This window comes from Protopterus annectens, chromosome 13.part0 (genome assembly GCF_019279795.1).
Source record: "Protopterus annectens isolate FY-2018-M chromosome 13.part0, PAN1.0, whole genome shotgun sequence".
Classification (NCBI taxonomy): domain Eukaryota; kingdom Metazoa; phylum Chordata; order Ceratodontiformes; family Protopteridae; genus Protopterus; species Protopterus annectens.
In genome coordinates, this window is record NC_056747.1 from 107494968 (window position 1) to 107522357 (window position 27390).

A 27390-nucleotide genomic window follows, 5' to 3' on the forward strand; every position below is an offset into this window, starting at 1 on the left:
CATGAGCCAAGGATGTTGTGACCTGGGAACCCCAAAAACATTTGAGTAAATGATAACTCTTGTGGCTAAAACAGAGTTGCACCTCAATGAGTTTTGCAAGTAATGAGCAAAAATTAGAGACCTCGCAGCTGGATTAAAAAGGAGCAGGCAACGTAAAAAAATCTCTCTTTTATATACGTAGTAGGATAAGGTGGGATTATTGAACATTCTCCATAAGCACTATTAAGCAAGCTTTGTAATTAAGTTGTATGTTCAAATGGGACTGCTTTGTGATCTTTGCACTTAAGTGAATTTGAGGCACACTGAAGCTGACATTGAGTGCTGGACTTATTTTGTGAAAAATTATATATGGGTGGCATTCACTTTGTTGAATTTGCGTTTCTTAAATGTAGTGAATGACTGTGGAGTTCAGGTAGGAGTTCCATTTATCAAACAGTGTGGAATGCAGGTAGGTGTTCCATTCATTGAACAGTGTGGAAGGCAGGTAGGTGTTCCATTCATGGAACACTGAAATTATCATAACTAGGAATGTGAATGTATGTGGGTAAGGCATATCTAGGGGATCTATATTATAACATTCAACGATCAGATGATCGAACGTCGTTATATCGATCCCTAAATCTCGAAAACGCATAACAGCAAACAACCAGAACAGCGATTTTTTTCTCAGGGAAAAAAAAATTGCTGTTCCCAAACAAAAAAAAACCCACTAAAAAGTGAATGAAGTCCCCTCCCCCATGTGGGGGGCTGTGTCCCCCCTACTTAAATATACCAACTCAGAGATCGCACTAAAGTGGAGAAAATGGCACAACCCAGATGGCGGGCCAGCGATTTCTTTCCCTGGGAAAAAATTTGCTGTTCTGGCCGTTCGCTATTTTGCCGGTTCGACTATTAGTGTTCGAACTAACAGCGTTCGATCATCTGATCGTTCACTGAACTAAAGTAGACCATATTTGGGTTTGAGATACTAATGCTAAAACTATCAGATACAGTAGACTCCCTCTTTTCCGGCCTCTCTTTAACCAGCCATCAGATATCTGCTGTGGCTCTAGCAAAAGACAACAGAGAAGAACAACACTTATGCCACCTATGGGCTAAATAATAACAGACATTTGAGTTTTAGACTTCATATTCATTAGAAAAATGCATGCTAACACAAATAGGATCATAGGAAGGTACTAGGCTATTGGCCCTGAGGCCCTTACAAGCCTAGCCAAGAATTTAGCCCATGTTCCAACAAGTCAGCACCCTATGCCACTGTTCAGCAGGAACACAGGTAGAATCCCAGGGGTGTATTTTCTGTTGCCCATCCAGTTATCCAGGTTGCGCTTAAAAAGGGTTAATGAGGTACTTTGTTTTACGGGGAGAGGGAGTCTATTCCACAAAAGGGGGATTCTCAGGACTACCTGTTATTCTAGCTGATTTATAGCCTATAAATGCTATTTTGTGTGCTTTTTCTAATTAACCAGTCATTTGTTTATGCAGCATATTGTCCGGTCACAGTGAGACTGGATAAGAGGGAGTCTGCTGTATACTTTTATCGTAGAAAAACCCTTTCCATAACACTACCACTATTGTATGGTGGGGTTTTGGTGACTAGATCATAAAAGAAAGCTATTGCTTTCCTTTCATGATCTTTTTACTCCAGTTTTCATTGATTTTTTTTGAAATGCTAATATTGATCACCTGTATGCACCCTCAGCTTGTGTTTAATAATGTACTCAAGCTGGATGTTATGTATCGCTAGACTGAAAACTAAGGATTATATACTTAATAATCAGATGGAAGACCTCATTATAAATTTTAAGGATAAGGGGTTATAAAGAAGTGGATTTTAGAAAGAATAAGGTAAAAGTTATATCAGAATGATCCACTGTAAGTACACCCTTCTTTTCGTAAAGTAGACAAGTTAATGACAGGAGGGCCAATTCTGATAAAATAAGGTTTACCATGTCTTAGAATACACAAACATGTATAGTTAAAACCATTATGACTAAACATTGGCATATTTTAAGAAGTACTGGGGAATTAAATAAATATATACATGATAGACCTGATTTTAGTTACAAGAGAGGTACGAGTTTGAAACAAAAGTTATCTTACAAGGAACTAGATAAAATTAGTAAAAGTAAGACTAGTCAAAGGAAGGGGACATTTCCATGTAGAAATTGCAGTTACTGTATTATTTTATATTTCATATATATATATATATATATATATATATATATATATATATATATATATATATATATATATATATATATATATATATAAAATTAATGTATTTATACATCCAACTACTAAGTATAGATATAATAATGGTTTACCTTCATAATGTTGGCAAGCACATCTTCGAAACAACTTCCGTGAACTCTGAACTACGACTCCTCAAAACCACAAATGCCAATATTTTGAATCACAAAATTTTGACCCATGGTAGCACTTGTTTCACGTATGGAGCAGTCGAAAATGTTGACATTTGCTGTTTTGTTCGACTTTGCCATGTCAGTGGTACAGAATTCACTGAAACAGTTCGACCGTGTGCATATTTGGGGATGTGCCTGCCAACATTATGAATGTAAACATATAATAACTATGCATATTCAGATTATAACACTATAAATTTAGTATATATTTCTATCTGGCTCTCTTGTTTTGCTTTTTATATTGGCAAAACAAACAAAAAGTTAAAAGAGAGGATTTGTGATCATCTGTTAGTAATATGGATAAAATTGGATATTAAAGCACTTTATAAACATATAAATTATACAGATGATGCACTTTGTTTTAGACTTATGCTACTTCAGCAAATACCCCCTAATTGCAAGGGAGGTGATTGAAATTAAAAACGGAATATTTGGAATATCAATGGATAAATACATTAAGGGCTGAGAGAAGCCTTTGACTGAATGTTATAATCAAAATAAAAACCTGTGTTATGGGACAAGATCAGCTTATTAAAATGTATATTAATTTCAGTTCATCAATGATGCTATAATATGATTGTTAAAAATCAATTATAATTTGTATGCAGGGCTGGGAAAAATACAGCTTCATAAACTAAAGTTGTTACTGTGTCCTAACTGCATATTTTTAATATGTAATAAGGAAAAAGTACGTGTTGCATGAAGTCGAGGCATGTTAGTTACTACAAAAATGATTTGTTAGCCTGACTCCTCCAGGCTAGGAGTGCGTTGTTCAAAGGGAAGGTTTGAAACATCCAAGGTCAGAAACAAGACCCCTTGAAAGCAGGTGGATTATGTATAGGAAGATGTTCACATGAAGTCTGAGGCAAAAATCACGAAGGATGAGGACATTTGCAAAGTTTTCTATTAGTCAGAGTCATTGTAACGTAATAAAATTGCATGACCAGTTTTGATAAGAAAGGTGTATAAAAGATGTAGTTTATCTCTCTTCAGAGAGACTGATTTAACAACTGCTATGAAGATTGTCCCCGAGCACTGTAAGAATAAAATTTCTGTTTGCACATCCTGAAGTGTTGTTCTTGACTGAAGGCATATAAGGTAAATTCTTCTGTGTTGAAGATGAGACATTTTAGATAATTAATGATTTTATTTGAATATTTTATTGGTTAATTGTATAATTGCTGGCTGTAGAGTATTAAAATTTGATTATTCTCTCTAATATTTTACAGCTTGAAAAAACATTTTGTGAAAGCCCAAGTACTTGTTGTTTTTACAAGTATTCTGCGTGGTTCCTTGAGCAGTTTTTTTGTTGAAATTTGCTCTGTATTTGTACTTGGCTCGGTTTTACCCACTAGAGCTTTCCTTTAGTGACTTGCTTTATACAGATAAACCCCTTTTCATAGGAGGCCAAGGGAGAAAAACTCCTCTAAACATACAAGCTAAAAAACATGACATAATATTTGTAATTATACAATGATAGCTGATTAGTATTCAAAAGCATGCATGCTGATTGTTCAGCCCAACCAGCATGCCTGTTGTAAATTGAGCATATACCAACAGAAAACAGTCAGTCAGCTGAAGTACCATTCAGTGGCCAGACTCTTCTCTTCGAATATGCTATGAGGGACAGTGCAAACAAAGAAGAAAAATCCGGTACATTCTGAAAAATAAAAGGACAGAAACATACCCAGTTTTCCTTCTCTTTTGCTCTGTACCTCCATAAATCTCAGCAGACTCTCGTACAGGTCAATTGTCCAAATTTTCAAAGCACATCCAGATTTTTGTGTCGTAGCAACAATGGAGATTCTCTTTATCCGTTGTTACTATTAAAAAAAGCAGCATACAGAGATTGTCTTTTCTTGTTTACTTTTATTCAACAGCACTGATGTCCCATGCAAGCGTGGGAATGTAACTCCTATATACATATATACATATTGCAGTACATCAAAAATCATGCAAGACTGGCAAACAACAAAGAGGAACACTATGGTGCCGTTATACATAGACATTATTTAAGAAAGGTAATTAATTTCTTTCTTAAATAATGTCATTGTGTAATAGCAGTAGACGACTCGTGGATGTAGTTATATCAATATTTACTCACAGTTGGCCTTGTTTGATCACTCTGGCTTCACCATCAAAATCAAACCACACCAACTGTAAATCTTGATGTACTCACTCTCACTTGCGGGTTATTGCTCAAGTATACACGACACAGAAAAAGGATGACAAATTGTGTGAATGCTGGTAAAAGGCGCACATAATACAAAAACAAAAAAAGTCAAACCAGCAAAGTCAGGGATACAAATTTTTAATTCACAATAAAAACCCTTCTTCAGTGCGTAATACAGACCTACTGAAGGCTACAAATTTATAATCCAATCAAAAGACACAGCCAACCAATAAGAAATATGTTCTAATTTACAAACGTCATAATCCATGCATAGCTACACATTCTATACAAAACTGTAAAACAATATATGATTTAAATAGACTACTGTTAGAAAAATATGTACTAATGTATATGTTTAGTGCTTATTAGAAGCTAAAAGGGTTAACACATTTCATTCTGTTTTATGTACAGCTTAATTCTGTATGAAATTACAGGATGCTTTTTCAAACTGCAGTATGCTTTCTGAAATTGCAAAATGCTCTCTGACCTAGTATTTGCTAGCACAGCAAAATTCATGTTTATGCCTTTTAGAAATCTACTGAGAAGCAGGTGATTATCTGCTAGGTCAGGAAAATAAATGAATAGAACAATACTGTTTTCTATAATGTTATTCAACTTGAACAATCATCTCTGTTCATGTTATGAGAACATGCACAGCTGCAGAAAAGAAAGATACATCAAACAAAGACTGCTTGAAGAAATGAACTATAATCTGTACTTGCTTTGTGCTCAAATTAGCCATAGTACCTTGAATGGTAACATTGCATAGTAAGAAGTTGTATCTGACCAGTGGTCATCAAGGCCACGTTGTTTTTCTTAGGAAGTTTTTTTATAAACTTGATATTCCAGCAGAAAATCATGGACAAACAGCTGCTATGAAATAATATTGAAAGAACTTGTGATTTATTACGTCAGCTTGGTAGGCAATGTCTTGTAAGAAATGTATAAGAATAGCTTCACTTCCTGATTCTAGTTAGACAAACTCTGTATTAGCACGTTTTTGTCTCCTTGCTGCAAGATTAAAGTGCCTTAACCTGAACCTGCCGTGTGTTGATCTTTTTGAAGTTGTTTTTCCTTTGACAACTACCATAAAAGATTATAAATAACTATTAGGTAAAATTACAACAAACATTATGTTATAACCTCATTTCTTTATCTTTCAACATTGGTTTTAAACTTATCCCTGCATTCAGTCCTGAGGCTTTTTCTGCATTCATCCTGATTATCCACCTATATTCAGCTATATCTAATTTATTACTCAGGTCTGCTCTTCTCTTATTAAACTAAACTACTTGGACCACCCTATGATGAATCTAGGAAAAAGGAATATAATGAGGGAACGTCAGAAATGAGGATAGCAAAAGGATGACACTTACCTGAAAATGAAATACATTAATGAACAAAGAACTTTAATTTTCAGCTGTGAGCTGATAACAGTAGCACTGTTGATTCTAGTGAAAGATCACTGGTGCTTCCTATAGTGACCCCACCGAGATGACCTTCAGTAAGAGGATGGATTAATCAGAAAAGTTATACTACGTCAACAAGAGATGCTGAGAGTCAGTTTTACGCATGATGTGTAAATAAGTACATATTAGCATGTGCGTGGTTATGAACATTTGATAAGGACAGGCATATAATGAACAATTGGTATCAGACCTTGTGTTTATTTTACTTTACTGTAATGCACTACACTTCAGAAGCTTGTGTTTTGCAATGAGCACAATGAGAAGGTAATTTTGGGTTCAGGTTTCAGATGGTCAGCACCAAACATTCTGGTACTGTACATCACTACTTGCAAATCACAAATAATGGGTCCAGTTACTCAGTGTGGAGTTAAAGTTAAAGTGAATGCTCATAAATACAATATAAGTGCTTGGTATTGCTGTCGTTTCAATTAAAACCATAGTTACCTATACACTGCAGCTTTACTGTTAAAAATGAATGTTCATGTTGAAGCTGCTTGATATTGCTGTCATTTCCAATATAACAGTAATTGCCCTGCTGTGTTTATCACTGTGGGCATTACCACCAGCCTAGGTTCTAAATTTAACATTCGCAACTAACTGTAATAAAATAAGTAAATAGTCACTGTGGGCATAATCCCCTGTCGACTTCAGTTAATATCTGTCACTCTGTGTAGCACGCTAATTAAACTTTCTCTTTTACAATGTGTTTATTAGCAGGAAGACTTAACAATTGTTCAAATACCAAGTGTACTCCTAGCAAACTGATTGCAAATCTTAAAATGATTTGTTTGTATTTATGGGTGCATTGCAGCATCTGTAGATATAGTGAGAGTTCTGTCTAGAGACATTAATGGGCTTGTCTTTGCACATATGTAGCAGTGTGTCCATTGAAGACCATGGATGCACATAACACTTTCCCTACCATGATGACACTGAGGTTAAAGTTTACATTCTAAATTCAGTGTCATTGTGGTAGGGAAATAGCTATTTTATAAAGTGTCTTTCTTTGCAAAATAGTGGCCATAAACCTTCAGCAATGTTCTGGAAATGCTGCTCTGCACTTCATGCACTAGATGATGTAGTGCAAAGGTAAGAAAAAACATGTGACCAAATCACTTTAACACTTTCGGCAATGTTATTGTATGCAGTGTCTGGTAGCAGGCAAGTACATAAACAATGTCATGAAATTCTATTACAGCAGTTGACAATAGTCATAGATCTGATGTTGTCAATCTTCATTCATTCATGACAGTTGGGTCTTGGTTCCATCCTCGGAACCGACTCGGCCTTTGTAACAAGTTCGTGCTGTCCAGAAACTCTCGAGCTAAGGTTACCAGTAGTGCCTCTCTTCCCTTCCCTTTAGATCTCGTTTGCCACGTAGAGGTTTCAAGAAGCATCAGGCCGTGCTCTCAAGCTAAATGTTTTATTTTTCTATACATTTCTCAATATTTTTTCTTCGCCTCTTGATATTTCTTGGTCACTTTATTTTATATTACAAAATTAGTGTGTGAGTGCTGCTTTATCTTTATTTTTTTACCTATTTGGTATTTCTTCTTTACCATAGTTGGTATAGGCCCCTCCCTTCCCTCTTACCTCTGATAACTCTTAAATACCATTAAATTCACAACACTATTAAACTTGTAAAAAAATAATAAAAAGTAGATGGTTCCAAAACAGCACACCACCAGCTGCGAATTAAATATTTAATAATTACACACAGTATTTAGCGCTTTCATCTCATATCAAGTGAGACTTCATCAGAATGCATACATACAAAAGACAAAAAAGCATTTAAATAACCTTTTTAGTTAAAAATGCAGGTCACATGACAATAGTAATCAAAATTTAAAGACACCATTACAAAAATCACATTTCTTCCCAAAATTATTACATTTCTTTTACTAAAAAATGATATTATCATATAATATGTAAACATCATAATATTACCAGCATAAATGTATATCCCACTAACTCTTAAATACCATTGTTGGTATTCTTCCCCCTTTCTTCTTTCTTCTCTCTTCTCTTTACCTTTCTGGGCATTTCTTTTGCTACCATTGTCGGTACTCTTTAAAAAAAAAAATTCATTTGCTCCGTTTTTTCCCCATAATTGTGCGTGTGTGTGATCGCATGAATGGCTGTTCATTTTTTCTGAGTTATCTGATAATGGCTGAGGAAAAAAGGTACTACAGGATTTAAACAATGTGACTGATGTGGCAGGAAGATGCCTAACTCTGATGGGCATATTTCCTGCGTATATTGATTAGGAGTGCCACACTAACAAACCCAGCCTCTGTGCGAGCTTTGTAAGGGCTTTAGTGCCGAACCCCAGCAAAGAGCAAAAACAAATTGATCTTAAAGGGATTGTTAAAAAAACCCTTTTTGGAGGCTTTGTCTGAGGTGGAGGTGTCAAAATCTCTTAAAAAAGAAGCAAAAAAGAGGAGCCACTTGGTTCCAGTGTCTCCTTATTCTCAGGAACCAAAATCATCCAAAAGTCAGGTTTCTGCAGAACCGAAGCCTAAACAATTGAAGTCAGCATGGACAACTATCTCGGCAAAGGTGTCTACGACCCCTTCCACGGTGCCGTCTATTCCATGGAACCGACTCAACTTGCCACGGTACCGACCCCTTCCACGCAGTACCTCAGACCCTCTTGGTATCAATAATAGTTTCCCCTGTAAAACCGGTCACCTCCAGCTCAACACAAGTTTTTGGTGTGGTGCCGAAGGTCAACCCCCTACCTAGGACTCAATATTTCCTGTCAATTGACCCCTTTGTTGGTCAGCAGCTCAGTCCTTTTATTGATCATCCAGAATCTCCTTCAAGGATGTCTATTCATTCAACCAGGAGCCTTTCGGAGCTTGATGTATTTAGATTGGTGGATCAGCTCTTGGCAGCCAGAGGTATTCCAACCACATCTAAGACCTCCCACCCACCCAGGGCCGAGTTTTTTTTCTCCATAGACTCTAACTTGTCTTCCTCCTTTGACCTCCCCTTAGGATTTGGACCCCTTAACACAGACACCTCTCTCAGTACCAACTTCTTTGGGTACTGATGGTGGATCTCACCTTGGTGCCAGAACCCACTCTGTGGATCTCTGCTCAGTCAGAGCTGACCCATCCATGAGACCGTGACTTGGCTTCTGGTTCCAGAATCCCTAGTATGGCACCAATTTTTTCCATGGTGCCATCTACGATTCTGGCTGCTTTGACAATTCCGAGTCTCTCTCAGCTCCTTCTTTTGGGGTGGGCTCATTGGAGCAGTGTGTGACCCCGGTTCTGAGGTTGTCTTTCTCTGTTTTGGGCTCCCATCCCTCTTCAGGTGGGCCTGCCTTTCAGATTATGGAGAGAGCGCCTCAGCAGGCTCATAGTTGGTGCCCTTGAGGTCTGTGTGTCCTCTGGTTCACAGCTGTCACAGCCTACTACATTGGGGCAGCAGGCATGGGAGCAGCAAGACACCCTACTGCAGGGTACCCTCTCTTTGGACTCATCTTCAGACCTCCCCTCCTGATAAGAGATCATGCAAAAGAAAGCACGTTGATTCTCCGGAAGAATTTCTCACCGAGGATACAGACTACGATGAAGGGGAAGGGTCCCCTTGGTCACCCCTTGAAGATGTCTCCTTTGGAGACATCCTAGAAATCTTAAAGCAGAGGGTGACTGGAAGCCCACCAACCCTTCCTCTAAGGAATCTGTCTTCTTGCAGGCTTTCCCTGCCCAACCTTTTACTTCCTTGGTCACCCGGCCTGCAGATGAGTTAGTCAAACTCATCATGCAGCATACTTGGAAGGCCCCTGACAGTGTAGAGCCAATCCCCTAGAGACCTGACAAAATACCCCCCCCAAGAGAATCAACCCCACTGGTCCAAGGGTTTAGCGGTAGATGCTTTGGTGTTGGTGGTGGCCACAAAGAAGGAATTTGCAGATTAGAGTCCTACTGTCCATCCTCCAATCTGACAGTGTCGGACGTTGGACAGATTAGGAAAGTGGGTTTATGCTTCAATGACCTTTACCATATGGTTGTTGAATTATTTGATGCATTTTACCCATCTTCAAAGAGACGTGATCACTGAACTCTCAGGAACCCTAGCAGGAGCAGTGTCTGATAATGTACGTGACAAGGTTGCCTCCCAGCTTGCAACCTTAGAATCTATCTCTAACTCCTCCATGCAGTTGATTGCACATACAACCGAAGGGGCGGCCAGAGCAGCAGGTGCAGGAGTTGTCATGAAATTTCACACCTGGATACGCTTGTGTGACTTTGTGGACCCCTTCAAGTCTTCCTTCGTCAACTCTCCCATTGACGCTTCCTCGTTGTTTGGCCCAAAAGTTAAAGACACATTAGCCAGGTGTGAAAAGGATGGAAAGACCCTTTCTGCTGTGGGCGTACTTTTTTCCACTCCTCAACGACTCTTTTCCAGGAATCAGAGGAGTGGAAAGATCTGCCTTTTTGAGACACACATGACGAGTTTTCTCCCTGGGGTAAAGGGGGGAATTCATCAGGAAGATGCCTCTCCCATGGCAGAGGGGGCCCATGTAACCAGGGTTCCAGAGATTCTTTCTCTGGGCAACTCTATCAGCATTGCTGAGGAGCAGCCTGATTGCTTACCTCTGGAGGCAGTCAAGGGAAGATTCTCTCGCCACCACTTATCCTGGCACTGAGTAACATCAGATTCCGGGGTGCAGACAATAATTGCCAGAGGTTACCATATCCCCTTAAATCTTTATCCAAGGCTGCAAAGGCGAATCCCCAACATTCCACCCAGTCAGAGTGACGCAGCTGCTCAAGAAATTCAAAAGCTGCTCAAAAAAAGAGTCATCCAACAGTCCCACCACACCAAGTAGGATCCAGATTTTACTTAAGATTCTTTTTATTGCCAAAAAGGACAGGGGACTGGAGACCAATTCTAGACCTCAGTATCTTGAACAAGTTTGTCAGACAGACAAAATTCTGGATGGTCACGGTTCAGTCTATCCTTCCATTTCTGGAGAAAGATCATTGGATGTGCTCAGCAGATCTTCAGGATGTGTATCACCACATAAAAATGGACAAGCGCCCTAGAAGATACCTCTGCTTCTGGTTGGGAGCCAATATTACCAATTTCGTGCACTGCCTTTGGTCTCCCACAGTCCCCAGGGTGTTCACCAAATGTATGGCAGCGACAGCAGCTCATCTGAAACTGCAAGAATTCTGGGTGTTTCCATATTTAGACAACTGGCTCCTTATCACCCCCACCAGGCATCTACTGCTTCACACCTTATACTACACTCTGGATCTGGCAGAGCTCTTAGGCATTTCAGTAAACAAAGAAAGGTCAAAACTGGTACCCACTCAAAGCTTAGAAATCATCGGAGCAGCATTCGACAGAAGATCCTTTCTGGTTGCTCTACCTCTTCACAGATTACATAGGTTAAGGTCACAGCTCCAAGCGATACTCTCTCAAGACATAGTCTCAGCTCGCTTGGTCCTACAACTACTAGGGTCAATGGCAGTGACAACAGCGCTAGTTCCCCTGGCAAGATTCCACATGTGATTGCGTCACAGTGGTCTCTGTTAACTCACCCCATGTCTTATCCAACCCGCATAACAAATCGATACAAGCAGGATCTGAATTGGTGGATGAAGCCAGAAGAGGAGTTATGGAGTCACCCTTTTTCACCCCCACAGCCCAAGGCCTTAGTGACCACTGATGCATCCCTGATGGGGTCGGGGGACATTTTCAGGGAACGAGAGTCCAAGGCACTTGGTCCCCCTTAGAGGCCAATTTGCATATAAATGTCCTAGAACTGAGGGTGGTGCTTTTAGCGTTGCAAGCATTCCAATCTGCCCTTCCATTGGGGACAATTGCTATCCAATCAGACAACATGTCCGTCATCTGGTACATCAACAAACAGGGAGGAACCAGATCCTATCCATTATGTCAGAAGCCCTGAGAGTATGGCAATGGGCGATCTCCTCCAACCTTTTTCTGATAGCAATACATATTCCTGGAAATTCCAATGTGATTGAGGACAAACTAAGCAGATGCTTTCTCCTGCCTCATGAGTGGTCTCTCAATCCCATAGTAGCGATGGAGATCTTTTATTGTTGGGGTCAGCCTTGCTGCGATCTGTTTGCATCTCCCACGAACCACAAATGCAGCAGCTACTTCACCATAATCCCCCCTCAGAAGGAGTCCCTGAGATGCTGTTCTGCATGATTGGTCCCCCCCCCCGGGACTGCTTTATGCCTTTCCTCCCATTCCCCTAATACCCCAGTTTTTGAAGAAAACACAATGGTTGAGAAGCAAAGTGATCCTCATTGCACCTTATTGGCCCCGTCAAGTCTGTTTCCCCTTTCTTTGGTCTCACCTAGTTCACTGTCTGTGGACTCTGGACCCAACTCCAGGACTACTGTCTCATCCTCAGGGGCTGGTCCATCCCAACCTACCAACTCTCAAGCTGTCCGCTTGGTACCTCCACTTCTGGTAATTTCCAGGCAGAATAATCTGTCTTCCCCAGTGCAAAAGATACTTCTGGCTTCCTAAAAACTGTCCGCCAGGAAAGTTTATCGTAGTAAATTTAACAGATTTGTGATCTGGTCTCATGGAGAAGGGCTTGACCCCTTTTCAGCTTCAATTAATAAAGTGTTAGAATATTTGTCAACTTTACTCCAGTCAGTATCTTCAGCTTCTACTATTAGAGTTCATTTGGAGGCTATTACAGATTTCCATAATGGCTTCAATGATTTTTCCCAGATATCTCACTGCCCCTGCAAAACGTTCCTAAAGGGAGTTATGCATTTAAAGCCACCTTTTAAAGAGCCCTTTCAACCTTGGAATTTGATGTTAGTCTTACAAACTTTGACTCATCAGCTCTTTGAACCAGCAGCCACCTGTGATATAAAATTTTTATCTTGGAAGACCTTATTTCTGGTAGGCATCACTTCACCCGGGAAAATATCAGAAATTGCAGGCCTTGTGTGTAAAGCGCCTAGACATCATTTTTCATAAAGAGAGAGTATCCCTTAGGATTAACCGCTACTTTCTACCCAAAGTTGTCTCAGACTCAAATATTAACCAATCCATTGACCTGTCAGTTTTCTTCCCAAATTTTTCAAACAAAGGAAAATATTGTTTGCATTTGCTGGATGTACACAATTACATTTTTAGTTGGACAAAACGAAATCCTTCAGAAGATCAGACCAACTGTTCTTGTCCTTTTCAGGTCCTCTACTAGGCAAACCAGTTTCCAAAGTCACCTTGTCAAAATCGTTGACAGATTGTATCACCTTTGTTTATCGTCAAAATAAAATGAGTCAAGGCTCATTCTACCAGATCAGTTTCCACTTTGGTGGCCTTTCATTCTAGAGCCTCCATAGATGACATTTGAGCAGCAGCTATGTGGGCTGCCCCTCATACCTTTATCACTCATTACAAATTGGATATGGTCTCCAGGGGGAGAGCATCCTTTGGCTCTATGGTGCTCAGGAATATCCTTCCATAGGGCCTCCCGGGACATAAAGTAGCTAGGGACTCTGTCCCAACTGTCATGAATGAATGAAGATTGACAACATCAGATAAAGAAGCTATGTTCTTACCATAATGTTCCATCTGTGTTGTCAATCTGCATTCATTTGTGATATCCCACCCCCTCCAAAGGCTCCTGGAGGTTCGGAACTAGTCTTGGTTCAGTAGTAGGGCATTTGGTCAGAAAAAGCTTCCGCTTCTTGATTTCTATGGGCAAACTCAAAATGAAGGGAAGGGAAGAGAGGCACTATGGGTATCCTTAGCTCAAGAGTTTCTGGCTGGCACGAGCTTGTTACAATGGCCAAGTCAGTTCCGAGGACAGAACTGAGACCCAATTGTCAAGAATGAATGAAGATCAACAACACAGATGGAATGTTATGGTAAGAGCATAACTTCTTTTTATCTTACTGTAACTGCATACTGCAGGGTGAACATGCCAAGGCGAGGTGACTGGTGTTTGAATTTTGAAAAAAAATAAATAAATAAAAAAAAGGCACCCACTGCAGAAGGAGATTTCATACACCGAGGTGCATTATGGATAAGCATGCAAGGTGGCTAATTGTCTTCAACTTGGAGCAAAACTCTTCCAAATCCATGCTGAATATTCCAGAAATCAGTGAACTTGTGTAATATTTGGGTAAGTAATTTAGTACTGCAGAATTGTATATTAAAAATAAACTGCTCATAGAAGGATTTACTTGGAGAGCTATTTTGTTTAGTATGGAGTGGGAACTTGTTCCATTGGTAGGAGATCCTTTGAGACAGATGCCTATCTCATAAACGGGTTCTCCTTGTATTGCAATGTAGGTTTAAGTCCTTCAGCTGTGTATTGGGAGTATTTGTAGCTCTTCAGAGGCATAAGAGTTTAAGCGGGACTGGATCTTTCGCAAGTCTGTAGGCCAAGTAAAGGTTGCTGTAAAAAAGCCTAGAGGAGTCTGGGCAAAGTGTCAGGGCTTTTAATGTATATGTGCAATTTAAGGAGCTTATATCTGAAATTTTCTTAGGAAATGTAATCCTAGCTGTACATGGGAGAGGGGTCACTGTGTTTGATTATGAGCCTGATTAGGGATGAACAGAAGGTGACAATGACTTCCCTGGATGAAGGAGCTATGCTTTTAGTAATCAGCTAGGTCAGAGAACTGCAATGAATAAGCAAAAATAATAGGTGTACATATCTGTGTTAAGAGTTATAAAAGATGTTAATCCTTCCCACTGCTGCAATAGCCTTTAGGCTATATGGATTGTTTCTTGCCTAAGAAACAAATGGTCATCTTTAAAAACCTATGCCCCCCCCCCCTTATCTCCTTTACTATGACTACCGATTGGCTAATCCTAAGGAAGGAAATCAGCACTCAGAATGAAGCTTTCTTCAGAACTTTCTTGCCATCTTGAGAAGAAGCATCTCTCTTGGGCTTTACAGGAGCTGCAATTGGCTGAGATCTTTGTTTCTGGCAGATAAGTCCCCACTGGAGAATCCCCCTTGTACTCAAGAAGTACTACCCTTTTAAGAAAAATATTTTATTTTTTTTTCACTAAAAGAAGTATTTCCCCATTTAGAAACATGGTATTTTTTCATATAATCAGAATTTTCCTGTTGGTGACTATTTTTACTTGGTGTTTATGTGCTGCTTGTGTAAACTTTGACTTGTGTCTGACAGAAAAGTTGAATCAGGAATGGATGGATTTTTAAGTGTTAATGTAATGCTTGTGCTTACTTCATGATAACGTACCTGCCATTTTAATTTTGTGTATGTGAACAATACTGACAGGGCAGTTCTGTTCTACTTTTCCCTCTTTTATATATTAAGAGACTAGAGAAAGTGATGTGATTGTAAGTGTGCTGCTTGTGAGCACTCAGTGACAGCTTACCTTTCCGACCGACTTACTCCAGCAATGCTTGCGACTTTTGGTGTTTCTTCTCCAGTTGTAGTATGGACACTCACTCCAATCCAGTTGGATCTTCTCCTGCAGTACCTAGAAAGAAAGAAAATCACTTCCCAAGGAGTCCTTACCATTCTGCAGACTTGGCGTGCACCTGCAGTACCACTGATTTGTTCCTCAGACCTCTCACCTCTCCGGTTTCCTCTTTTGTAGTCCTTGCAGCCAGCATGAGCCACGGAGTCAGCCATGTCCACTTTGGCTGTTCCAGTGTCTGACATTGTCATGAAGAGAGCATCTTCTGTAGGTCTGGCAGACACACCAGGAGATTATTCTGTGGGTAATTGGGGCAATAGACCATTAGACCAGGCAAACATCCTTCCTCTTAGTCTGCCCTGTTATGCTGTAACACCTGTTCCTAGACAGGCATTACATTCAGGAACTCTGATTATGCAGGAGCCTTTACAGATGGGCATCCCCTGAGGAAATAAGGTATGATGATACCGATTTGTACAGAGATAGGAGTAGTTCTGCAGATTCCCATACCCTACTCTTCGATTTTGTGGAAAACTTTAATTCCTTCACAGGAGGAAATTTTTCTTTTAATCAAACCATTGCCTGGATGAATGAGATTTTTATAGGAACAAATTTATGATCCTCCTGAACTAAGGAGATGTTATGATGTACTACAAATGAATATACTGCATCCCACTCCCATCCCTCCTGTATTTCTAGCCCTGGAGGAAGTGCCTAATGCTGTCTATAATCATTATGATACCCAGGTGTCAATTCCTAACAAAGCAGATAAGCTGTATAAGGTATCTCAGAATAATGACTTTCTGTCACTTCAGAGCTGATCGACCAGAAATTTCAACAGCGTACCCTGCTGGCAAAAATGTTGGTCCTCAATACCAACCCTATACCGGGTGATAAAGAAGGATATAGGTAAGAGAATTTTTTCTTCTTCCACTGTAGCCTTCATAATTGCCAGGCATATATGTGAAAAATGTATGCTTTGCCACATGGACAGTCTGAGGGAATTAGCTTCCACTCTAACAACAGAAGAAAACTACCCTTTTTCGTATATCTATAGTATTGAAAAGACATGCTTGGTGAGAAACCAAAAGTTTGCTCATGAGGTAAAGTCCTGAAATCTTGGATTCAGCTTTAGATAAGGAGTTATTGTTTGGTTCTTCTGTAACCAGGTTATTTAACAATATGACTGAGAGTAACTGCTTCACTGAGTTTCTAAGATATTTTATGTACCTCAGTACAAATCTTATAGGCCTCTTTCATACACAAAAAGAATCAAATAAACAAAACCAGTCTTTTTCTGGGAAACAAAATGCAAAAAAGAGACGGCCAGTTGACATCAAACAAATGGAAAAAAAAGGGGGGGGGGGTGCTGTTTTCAGAAAAAGTGACAGAACAGTAATACGGAATGATTATGCCAGCACTCCTTACTCTTTTCCCTCTCCCCTGGCCAATATGTCTTAAAATCTGTCCCACAAACTGGTGCTCAATACCACTTCTGGTAAAGGATTGTTTCTGATTCTTGGGAGCTAAAAGTGGTGCAGAAGAGTTACAGATCGCACTGGATACTAAAAACATTTTAGGGAATTCCTTCCCACCCTCCAAAGCAAACAGAATTTTTTTCTCGGGTTCTTCAGTCTTTACGCACCCAGGGTGTGATAGAGCCCAGTGTCTTTAGGTCAAAGGGGCAGAGGCTTCTACTCTGGAATGTTTCTGGTATCAAAGAAAGAGCCCTCTTGGAGGCCAGTACTAGATCTTTCATTTCTAAATCTTTACATAAAAGTTCCAAAGTTCAAAATGTTGACCATACAGAACCTATTACTCAAATGCCATAGGCTTCAGGAAAATTTTAAGGCTCTTTGTTGTTTCCAGTTCACATTACAGTTCTCTGCACAAATACTGATTTTTCTTGGGATTAGCCAATCGGAAGTCAGAGTGAAGGTGTGGATGGAGCCAGAGCTTTTGGAAGCTGGCTGGCTTGTTGTTGTTGCTTCCTAGGAAGGTAACAACCCATATAGCCTAATGGCTACTGCAGCAGTGAGGAATTTGAACTTCTACTGTTATGGGCAAGTACAACTTGCACAACTGTACTTTATAGAATCTACTGCATCATGTCTTTTTACACTTAATTGACTCCTTAGTGTCTGCTGTTGATGCCGCCTTCTCAGAAGGCACTATTAGTGCCACCTCTTTTCATCATCTCTTATCCTCCTGGAAGTCCTCTGTTCTAACTCTTTCATGTCATCATCCTGTAGTGAGTGTACCATCTCCTTACTGGGAAATACAGACCCCTGAAGGTTGGCCAGCTCTGATGTGATGTGAGCTACTGTTCTATCTTAAGTTCACGGAGGAGTCTGAAAATGGGGCACAGTACATCATCCGAAAGTTAGCCTTGAAGATTGATTCTTCCCACCTACTGTACTGTATCACTTGCATTATTTCTGTATTAGGCAATCTTAATGATTTGCATTTTAGTTATATTTATCTATAACTATTTTTTATGCAAGAGTTTTACTGATTAAGATTTCTTTCCACCAGGAGGTAATAAAGAGATTTTCAAGGAGCTTTTCCCAAGGCTTTACTCTCCATATAGGAATTGTTTTGCAATTCTCACAGGCCTTGCCACTATGCAATCAGACATAGAATTGGGTGGTTTGGGATGCTGCAAACTTAGGAAGGATATTTATCTACCTGACTTGAAAAATAGGCTTTAAAATAAGCAAACAATAGATCTCCATTACGCTTGTGGCAAGGTTTCTTTTGCAGAAAGAAAAATCCAGTGTAACATGACACTGTTTTACCAACAGTACATTTTTGACTGCAGTAGACTAGATAGGTAAGGGGATCATTTCTTAAAGATGTTCAGAATCTTGTAAGAATAAGCTTGTTGAGGTGTAGATAAATTATCTGCCATGAATAGCAATGGACTGATGTTGAGGGCATAAATATAAACAAAACGTTTCAAAGAAAAAACGAGAAAGTAAAGGTCAATGAAAGATGCTGCATCCTTAGATAAGATCAGCTGTGATTTGATGAAAACTTTATTTTCTGGACTACTTGAAACAATATGAATGACATTGTAACTGCTATGCTTCTTTGGTGTGGCAGGGACACTGAATGCAGTGTTTTTAGTGTGGCAGGGACACTGAATGCAGTGTTCTTTGGTGTGGCAGGGACACTGAATGCAGTATCCTTTGGTGTGGCAGGGTGACAAATGCAATGTCCTTTGGTGTGGCAGGAACACTGAATGCAGTGTTCTTTGGTGTGGCATGGACACTGAATGCAGTGTCCTTTGGTGTGGCAGGGTGAATGAATGCAGTGTCCTTTGGTGTGGCAGGAACACTGAATGCAGTATCCTTTGGTGTGGCAGGTACACTGAATGCAGAGTCCCTTTGGTGTGGCAGGAACACTGAATGCAGAGTCCCTTTGGTGTGGCAGGGACACTGAATGCAGAGTCCCTTTGGTGTGGCAGCAACACTGAATGCAGAGTCCCTTTGGTGTGGCAGGGACACTGAATGCAGAGTCCCTTTGGTGTGGCAGGGACACTGAATGCAGAGTCCCTTTGGTGTGGTAGGGACACTGAATGCAGAGTCCCTTTGGTGTGGCAGGGACACTGATTGCAGTGTTTTATTTAACTTTTTATTTTAATAAAACACTTCTGAACAGTTGGGATATGGCGACATTATTTCAATGTATATCTTGATGACAGACAAATGACAATGAGGTGAAAAGTAGCATATGAACCAAATGTTTTAAGTAATATTTACTATACTGAATGTATTCTGTCTTGAAAAATTATAGTGTATATAAAATGTTTATCATAATTTTGTTATTACATTTTTTCCAGTGATGATCTCAATGAACAAGTCCAGGACTGTGTTAAAACATATACAAAGGACTGGGTAGTTTTTACTCGAAGGTAATTTACATTTCTATACTTTCGATCAGAAGTATATATACATTTTTCATACAGAATGTAAAAGTTAAACAAAATAGTTTATTCAGTTGTTTATTTCATTACTTGACTAGTTCCTTTTGTTCAACTCACACTTGTATATAAAAATACTGCACTTTGCTTTTTGTACAGTCTGTTTTTATGATATGATGATATAAAGAAGTGTTAAAATTAACTCAATAAAATATAAACAACATGCTCTGGCAAATATGAGGAGTGAGCAAGTACTAGTGTACATCAAGTTTTTAAAACCAATTTATTTTAGGTAGTATGATTAACTTTATGAAGCTTAAAAGTAAGGGAGAGTATACATGTAAGCTTGCTATCTCTAAAGATGAGTTTTAACAAGGGTGTCGGTTACCGTTATAGTTGTGTCCATTGTACTTTGTAGCCTTTGGCTATATTAGTGGAATCACCAGATTTGAAAGGAAATACATCACGGAGTGAAGAATAACATTGTTTAATGGATGCTGGGATTGTTTACTTAACTTACCTAGAGTAAGATTTTAATAAATTGTTAGTTGTTACATAAATTTGCTAAAAAGTCTATTTATAAGATAAATATGCTAAATTAAAAGAAACGTCTCTGGAGCAATCACCTATACTTTTCTGTGAGCAATTAACTACATTCCATCAGAGATCCTGTAAGGGAATCACGATCATTTGTAGAGAGATGAATGAATAGGTAGTTAGGGATATGATTGGGGAACACACTGGAGGGAGTATATTAGTTAGACATACTAAAAAGTTTAAAAATGTAATATTTGAAGATGGAAGATGATAGGTCTAGAGTTTTAGAGTTGGATCCGAAAGTGCAACCAGAATATTTTTCTGTGTTGCATTTATTACACGTTCCCAGGCATTTCTGACAAAATTTGTAGGGAACTGCATAAAGTTTTTTAGGAATATGGCACTGGGATTGTAAATAGGAAAGAGGAAATTCTGCTGTATAGTAACTTGAAAGAAGGTATGGATCGTTAGACTTGTGTTTGTACTTAGTGTATGGTAAAGAACTGCCCAATTACTTTCTAACTGCATGCTATCTGGCCTTACCTTCTGATGATGCAATTGTGGAGTCAGTTGAAGTGGAGAGGAGCATTTTCTGTATCAGCAAATTATTTCAACATTAATTATGCTGTATTCTGTGTCACTTCATCAGTCACTCGATCATACAATAAATATGTAATGAAGTTATAGTCAAGTAAAATTTAATAAAACAAATTAGAATCTGATAAGGTGTCTTGCATGCAGTAATGCAGATGTAATGCTGAATAAAGGTTTGCCTACCAGGGATGATCATTTTTCTGAAAACATCTCAGGTTGTATGAATCACCTCCATGACAATCCTTCAGTAAATTGAGTTATATAGTGAAGGTTAATGTTGGAATGAGAACTTATGGAACAGTGTGTGCATCTGTGAAGATGATTAACAAGTCATGATGATTATATGATGATGAACATGAAATGATGACAATGAAGATGATCATGAAGTTGAAGATCATCAATGCAGGAAGAAGCTGCTGCATGATTATGGAGACCTTGATCTCATGGAGTAGCTAGTAGGCTTTGTCCTCTATGGAGTGAGATCTTGGAGAACCAATAAGTAGCATCTGTGGTCTCTAGGGTAAGGTAGAAGAGGACTTATAAATAAGCTGAATGATCACAACAATCAGATTGTGAGGGAAAGTGAAAAATGGAGGAGGAGAACTTTGTCAGAAAAAAATCAAAAGGCGAGAGCAAATGTTAAAAGTGAAACATCATCTTCTAGATTTAATGTTGATAAGCCATTTGAGGTCTTCCATAACACGAGAAATGCAGCATGTGAAAAACATTCACTCTCTGCCATAGGCTGCAGCCCCTTTGCTTCTAGCTTTGACCTCCTCATTCAGATTTCCTTTCTCTTCAACCACCTCTCCGATATACGTGAAGATATAACCTGTTCCACTCTTTTTCAGTTTTCAATTGTTTCTGATTTCCCCCACTTGCTGACATATAACTGTCTTATCTGTACTCATTTTCATCCCATGTGCTTTCAGTTTTGCATTGCATTCCCCTACCCTTTGCTGAAGTTCTTGCTCAGAGTCTACATGTAATGCCACATTGTCGTCATACAGCAGCTTTGCTGATATGTTCCCTCCAGCTTAGTCCATCATAAGTATGAACAGCAGTGAGCTCAGAGCTGAACCCTGATGTACACCCACTCACATTGGGAACTCCTCTGTGAGACAGCACTGTTTGTACTTGACTCATTGGATTCTTGTAATAGTCTGGACTAATTCTACCAATGTTTTTGGGACTTCACACAATTGTAAGACTGGCCAAATCAGTTTCTTGGGACATTGTCATATGCTTTCTCTAAGTCTAGGAATGCCCACTTTGGATACTTTCCTCATTTCTAGCTTCTTCTTAACTATCTCTCTCACTGAAAACATCAAGACAGTTGTGTTGCATCCTGATCTGAATCTGAACTGCTTATCCTCCATCTTACTTTCTGCCTATTTAATCATCCTGTCCAGAACTTTCATTTAGTATGACAGGAGTTTACTACTTCTATAATGACCACAGTTGTGAATATCACCTTTCTTGTACACTCGCACTAATATGCTTATGTCTTTCTCTTCACACTGCTATGAGTATCCTCGAGCCATTTCTCCTCTAACTCAGCCAATATCTTGATCATATTTGCTATGACCTCATCTGAGCCTTCTGCTTTCCCCGACTTCATTTTCTATAGTGCTGTTTGCTGTTCTATGGTGGGCTACTCCTCTTTTATTGTAGACTGTGTTGGGGTTAGTATAGCATATGTGAGGTTTTCTTCATTCAAAAGCTGCAGAACGTACTCCTTCCATCAACCTTTGATGGCCTGGAGACTTCTGAACAGTCTGTTGTGGCTTCCATTATGAAGTGTGACCATTGAGTACTTTCTTTATCTGTCTGTCTTTGCCTTGCAACCTATCCTACACGGACACACTTTCCAGAAGCTGGTAGAGTGTCTTTGATGAATCACTTCTCACTATTGCATCTTCTTTGTTAGCCAACCAGTATTCCTTCTTAGCCTGGTCCATCTTTTTATATCTCCTACTTTTTCCTGCATTCTTTTTCTTTTGATGACTTCCTGGACTTCCACCACCATCTTTCCTTTTGTACCTTATTTCCACTCCTGGCTCAGCTGGATATGCTTTATATGCTTCACACATGCTGTTTTGAGGCACTGCCATTCTTCAATTTCACCTATTTCCTCCTCTTCCTGAGGTGCTAGAGCCTTGTGTAATTCCTTAATATGTGTGATTTCTCCAGTCAACTTCCAGGTCTTCAGCCTAGTTTATGTTAACCTTAGAACCCTGTCTAATTGTAACTGATTATGACAACCAATGAATTATGCTATAGGCTATCTGTTTCACTGTGGATGGATCTGCAATCATGGGTTCTACACCAATGCCTTTTCCTTAGGAGGAAGTCTACTTGTTGCATGTATCTGACCTTGTAACAGTCTGTTTTGCTGAACAGTGTGTTGACCACCATTAAGGCATTTGCCAGGAAGAAGTCTAGAATGACCTCACCTCTTTTTTTTCTTTCTTTTCTTCCCTGTTGCCACACCCTTGTGGACCCAGGCATGCTCTTCTGTCTGTCCCAATATGTGCATTCAGGTCTTCCATTATCAACTCCTGCTTTATCTAGAAGGTCTAGAAAAACACTGCACCACAACCCTTCTGTGGGACTTAGGCTGAGATTATGAATAGTTCCCTAAACTTACATGGGAATCTGATTGCCGTGAGTCTGTCGCTAATTCTAATGACATCCCTGTCTCCTGAAGCCTCTCCCTTACCACAATTCCTGCACCATTTCTAGTCTGTCCTCCTCTTGAGTAGTAGACTGTGGATCTCAAGTCATGTGGCTTTGCTGCATTGCCACCATACCATCAAGTCCTCCACTTCCTAGCTGCATTGTGAACCTTTGTTGATGGTCGCAATCCTTCATTTATATTTGGCAGGTTGACTGGTTTTACATCCAGCTTTCACTCGGAGCTGGACAACTGGACACCAGCTGGCCTATAGCCTGTTGACCTAGGATGCTTGGGTTTATGGTGGGCACAAACTGGCCAGTAGGGGGCAAATAGACCCCTCCCATCATTGGCATGGATCCCTTGTGAAGGTTGTAGTAGGCTGAGTCCTCATCGACAAGTAGCCAAACCCATTTTTGCACTGCAGCATTAGGAGGTACTCCACTTCTGAGTGTGTCATCCTTTGGATGCGATGCTTAAATTGTGGCGCCATCTGATTGAGTTGGTAGAGTAGGTGGGTGTAGAAGATCTCATGGTGCCTATTGAAAAGAGAAGGTCCTTTATTTTACACAACAGAAAAAAACACATTTACATGTTTACAAAAAAAAAAAAGAAAGACAACCTGGAAAGTGTGAACCACCAAAAAAAATAGAAAAACACTTTGGCAAACCAGTAGTCAGGAAAGAGCTCACCAAATAGTGAAATCAAAACTCTTTAATAACAAAATAAAAACGTGGTTAAGTGCTTTCATCAGTTAGCAGACATCATCAGAACCACTAATAAGAAAAAACCCTCATTTAAATAACACAGGAAGTGTATCCCACCTCCCTAATCAACCAATTACATACACGTAATTAAGACAGTACTTGGAACAATTCAAGTGTATATCCTTGTAATGGACTCAAAAATATTACCAGCACTGATTCCTTTGCTTCTGTTTCTGTCCCTGCTTCTTATGGTTGTTTGGTGTCCAACTGTTTTGATTCTCGTTCGTACCATTGACACTCCATTTGTTTCTTATCCTCTCTGATCTTCGCAGGGGGGTTTTATCTAAAGGGATCATCTGTTCAGAGAGCATCCCTGAATCTTGTTCCATATCACTAGTTGGTGTTGCAACATATTCATGTCGGCCTTGCATAGCTGGAGGTGGGTGTAAACTCTTTTCTGTTTGTAGTACTTCTCATCCTGTAAAAGTTTTTTTGTCTTTCCTAATCTTTACTTTTCTCATTCTGTTGTCTACCCTTAAAATAAACTTGTTGAAATTCAAATTGGTGTTGGTCAAACAACAGGTTAGAGGTAACAGAGTTGACCAACTTGTGGACAGACTCACCACATCGGTTTGAATGAAATTAATTTTTTGGATATAAAAATTTCTTGGTCCCCCTTTTTTGGTTTGGAGACAAGATTGTACCGCAAGCCCACTTTTTGTAACGCTTTTTTTTATTTTATTCTAGTTGCCACCCCTTTCATCAGAAAAGGGGTATTGCTAAAAGTCAATTTATATGGGCATCTAGATTTACATCAGATGATAACTGTTGTGAAAATGAATTTTGTGTGCTTAGGGACATGTTCCTTGACAGAGGTTTTCCCATTGATCTTTTATACAAAATTGCATCTGAGATTACCTCTGAGAGACATAGGAAATATGGCCGTATTATTAAGTATGGTCTTTTTAAAGAAAATGAAAAGGCCAAAAGAGATACCATCAGTATGTGTAACAACATGGTGTTACACTGTACTTTAGATGTTAAAGGTATAGAAAATATTATTATTAAAAATTGGTCTTTGTTTAATTGTGATGAGAATACTAGATCTATTGGAACACTGAGACCCAGTTTTGCTTAAAAGAGAAAATACAACATCAAAGATCTTTTAGAAAGAACACCACACATTGGTGTGGGGCATCTGGCCAGTTACACTGAAGTGTGGGAGATAAAACCAGTGTAAATATATTGAAGAAAATTATACTGGTTGGTTGCACAACAAGATTAATAGGTGTGTGTGTGGTGGAAAATATAATTGTTGGTCAGAAAGGGTGGCGTACCTCACTTTCTGCACGTGCTGCCAGGCCTTCTGTGTGGGCAAGATGGTTAATGGATTGAGCCACAGAATTTAGCAACGCCAATATAGTATTTAAAGATTGGATAACAGAGTGCTTTGGCATGACATTCAATGACGTGAAAATTTTGACAAGTTCAAATTTTTCATTTTAGAACAGGTGTCTATCAAGCCTTTTAGTGGTGATTTGAAAAATTTCTTACTACATCGAAAGTTGGTATGGCAGCTTAGGTTAGATGCTGCCAATACACCTGGCATTAATGAATTTATTTCTATTTCCAGTGAGCTTAAGAAAAGACACAATATAGGTATAGTTTCTAGAGCTGTACAGGTACGAGAATTTTTTTCCCACAAAAATGGTAGTGGCTGACTGATTCAATAGTTTAAAGTTTTACGATTTATCTGTATTTGGTTATTTTTGTATGTATTTGTGTATCTGTGCTTTCATTTGTTTATACAACAATTTTCAAATCCTTTTATTTTCAAATAGTGTACGTTTTATTTTTAGATGTATTTTAGGATATACACTTGGATTGTTCCAAGTACTGTCTTAATTAGCTGTATGTAATTGGATGATTAGGGAAGTGGTATACACTTCCCGGATTATTTAAATGAGTGTTTTTTCTTATTAGTGGTTCTGATGATGTCTGCTAACTGACGAAAGCGCTTAACCATGGTTTTATTTTGTTATTAAAGAGTTTTGATTTCACTATTTGGTGAGCTCTTTCCAACTACTGGTTTACCAAAGTGTTTTTCTGTTTCTGTTTACAAAATGTACATATTTACAGGCACAAACCATCCACCAGAAGAGTATATCAGGATAAATGGAAAAGGTTCTCCATCTAGTCCAAGGATAGCATGCTAGACCCATATTCGGCTCCAGTAACTGTAGTGCTTCAGTACTTGGCTAAGTTTTTTGATAATGGGGCCTCTGCCTCTACCATACAAGTACATCTAGCAGCAGTTTCCAGTTTCCACAATGGTATAGATAGCACACCTCTTATCTCTTTATGGCTTTGCAAGGCTTTCCTCACGAGGACCTCTCATATCAGGTCTCCTGTCAGACAGCCTGTGGAACCATGGTACCTCACACTAGTCCTTCAGTCTTTGACTCAAAAACGTTTTGAACCTGCTGCAAAGTGTGACCTAAAGTTTTTGTCTTGGAAATCCTTGTTCTTGGTAGCCATTACCTCTGCCAGAAGAGTCTCAGAGCTGCAGAGATTGTGTATCAAAAGGCCCTATCTGGTCTTTCATAAAGACAGTGTATCACTTCGAACGAATCCATCCTTCCTTCCCAAAGTTATTTCTGAATTTTCCATTAACCATACCATTGATCTACCAGTGTTCTTTCTGAATTTTGCCAGTAGGGGAGAGTATTACCTTCACTCCTTAGATGTACATAGACAATTAAGATTTTACCTAGACAGGACCAAACCTATCCGTAAATCTGAACAGCTTTCCATCTCCTTTTCTGGGCCCAGAATGGGAGAGGCTGTTTCCAAGGTTACATTATCAAAATGGCTAAGGGACTGCATACATTTCATCTATTCCCTCAATAATGAACCTATGCCAAAAGTTAAAGCTCACTCCACTAGATCTATGGCAACATCTGTAGCCTTCCATTCCAGGGCTTCCATGGATGACATCTGCGCAGCAGCTTCTTGGGCTAAGCCTCATACCTTTATCAATTATTACAAATTGGACTTAGTTTCCAGAGGGAGAGCTGCCTTCGGCTCAATGGTACTCAAGAATGTTCTTCCATAAGGGCCACCCATGGACCTCAAGGTAGCTTGGGATTAGCAACATCAGATAAAGAAGCTGTGTCTTACCATAATGTTCCATCTGTGTTGTTCATCTTCTTTCATTCATCACATCCCACCCTCCTTCCCCCTCCAAAAGCTCCTGGGGGATACTTTGGGTCAAAGTGGTGCCCTAGGGCATTTGCGCAGAAGTGGCCTCAGCTTTACTTCTTTTTCTCTAGCAAACTCAATCTGAGGTAACAAGGAAGATGGCATTCTGGGTAGAGACTTAACTCGAGAGTTTTTTGGCTGGCATGAGCTTGGTAAAAAGGCCTACTCGGTTCCGAGGGCTGAGAACTGAACCCATCAGTG

General features: G+C 39.5%; 1 protein-coding gene across 1 annotated transcript in view; it reads left to right on the top strand.

Annotated features, from left to right (window-relative positions):
- LOC122787839 (dedicator of cytokinesis protein 7-like) overlaps positions 1-27390 on the top strand; it is a 4057077-nt gene that overhangs the window by 236347 nt on the left and 3793340 nt on the right. Inside the window, exon 4 of the mRNA XM_044054755.1 lies at positions 19333-19404. Within this exon, the coding sequence (XP_043910690.1) occupies positions 19333-19404 (72 nt within the window). The remainder of the gene's footprint in view (positions 1-19332; positions 19405-27390) is intronic.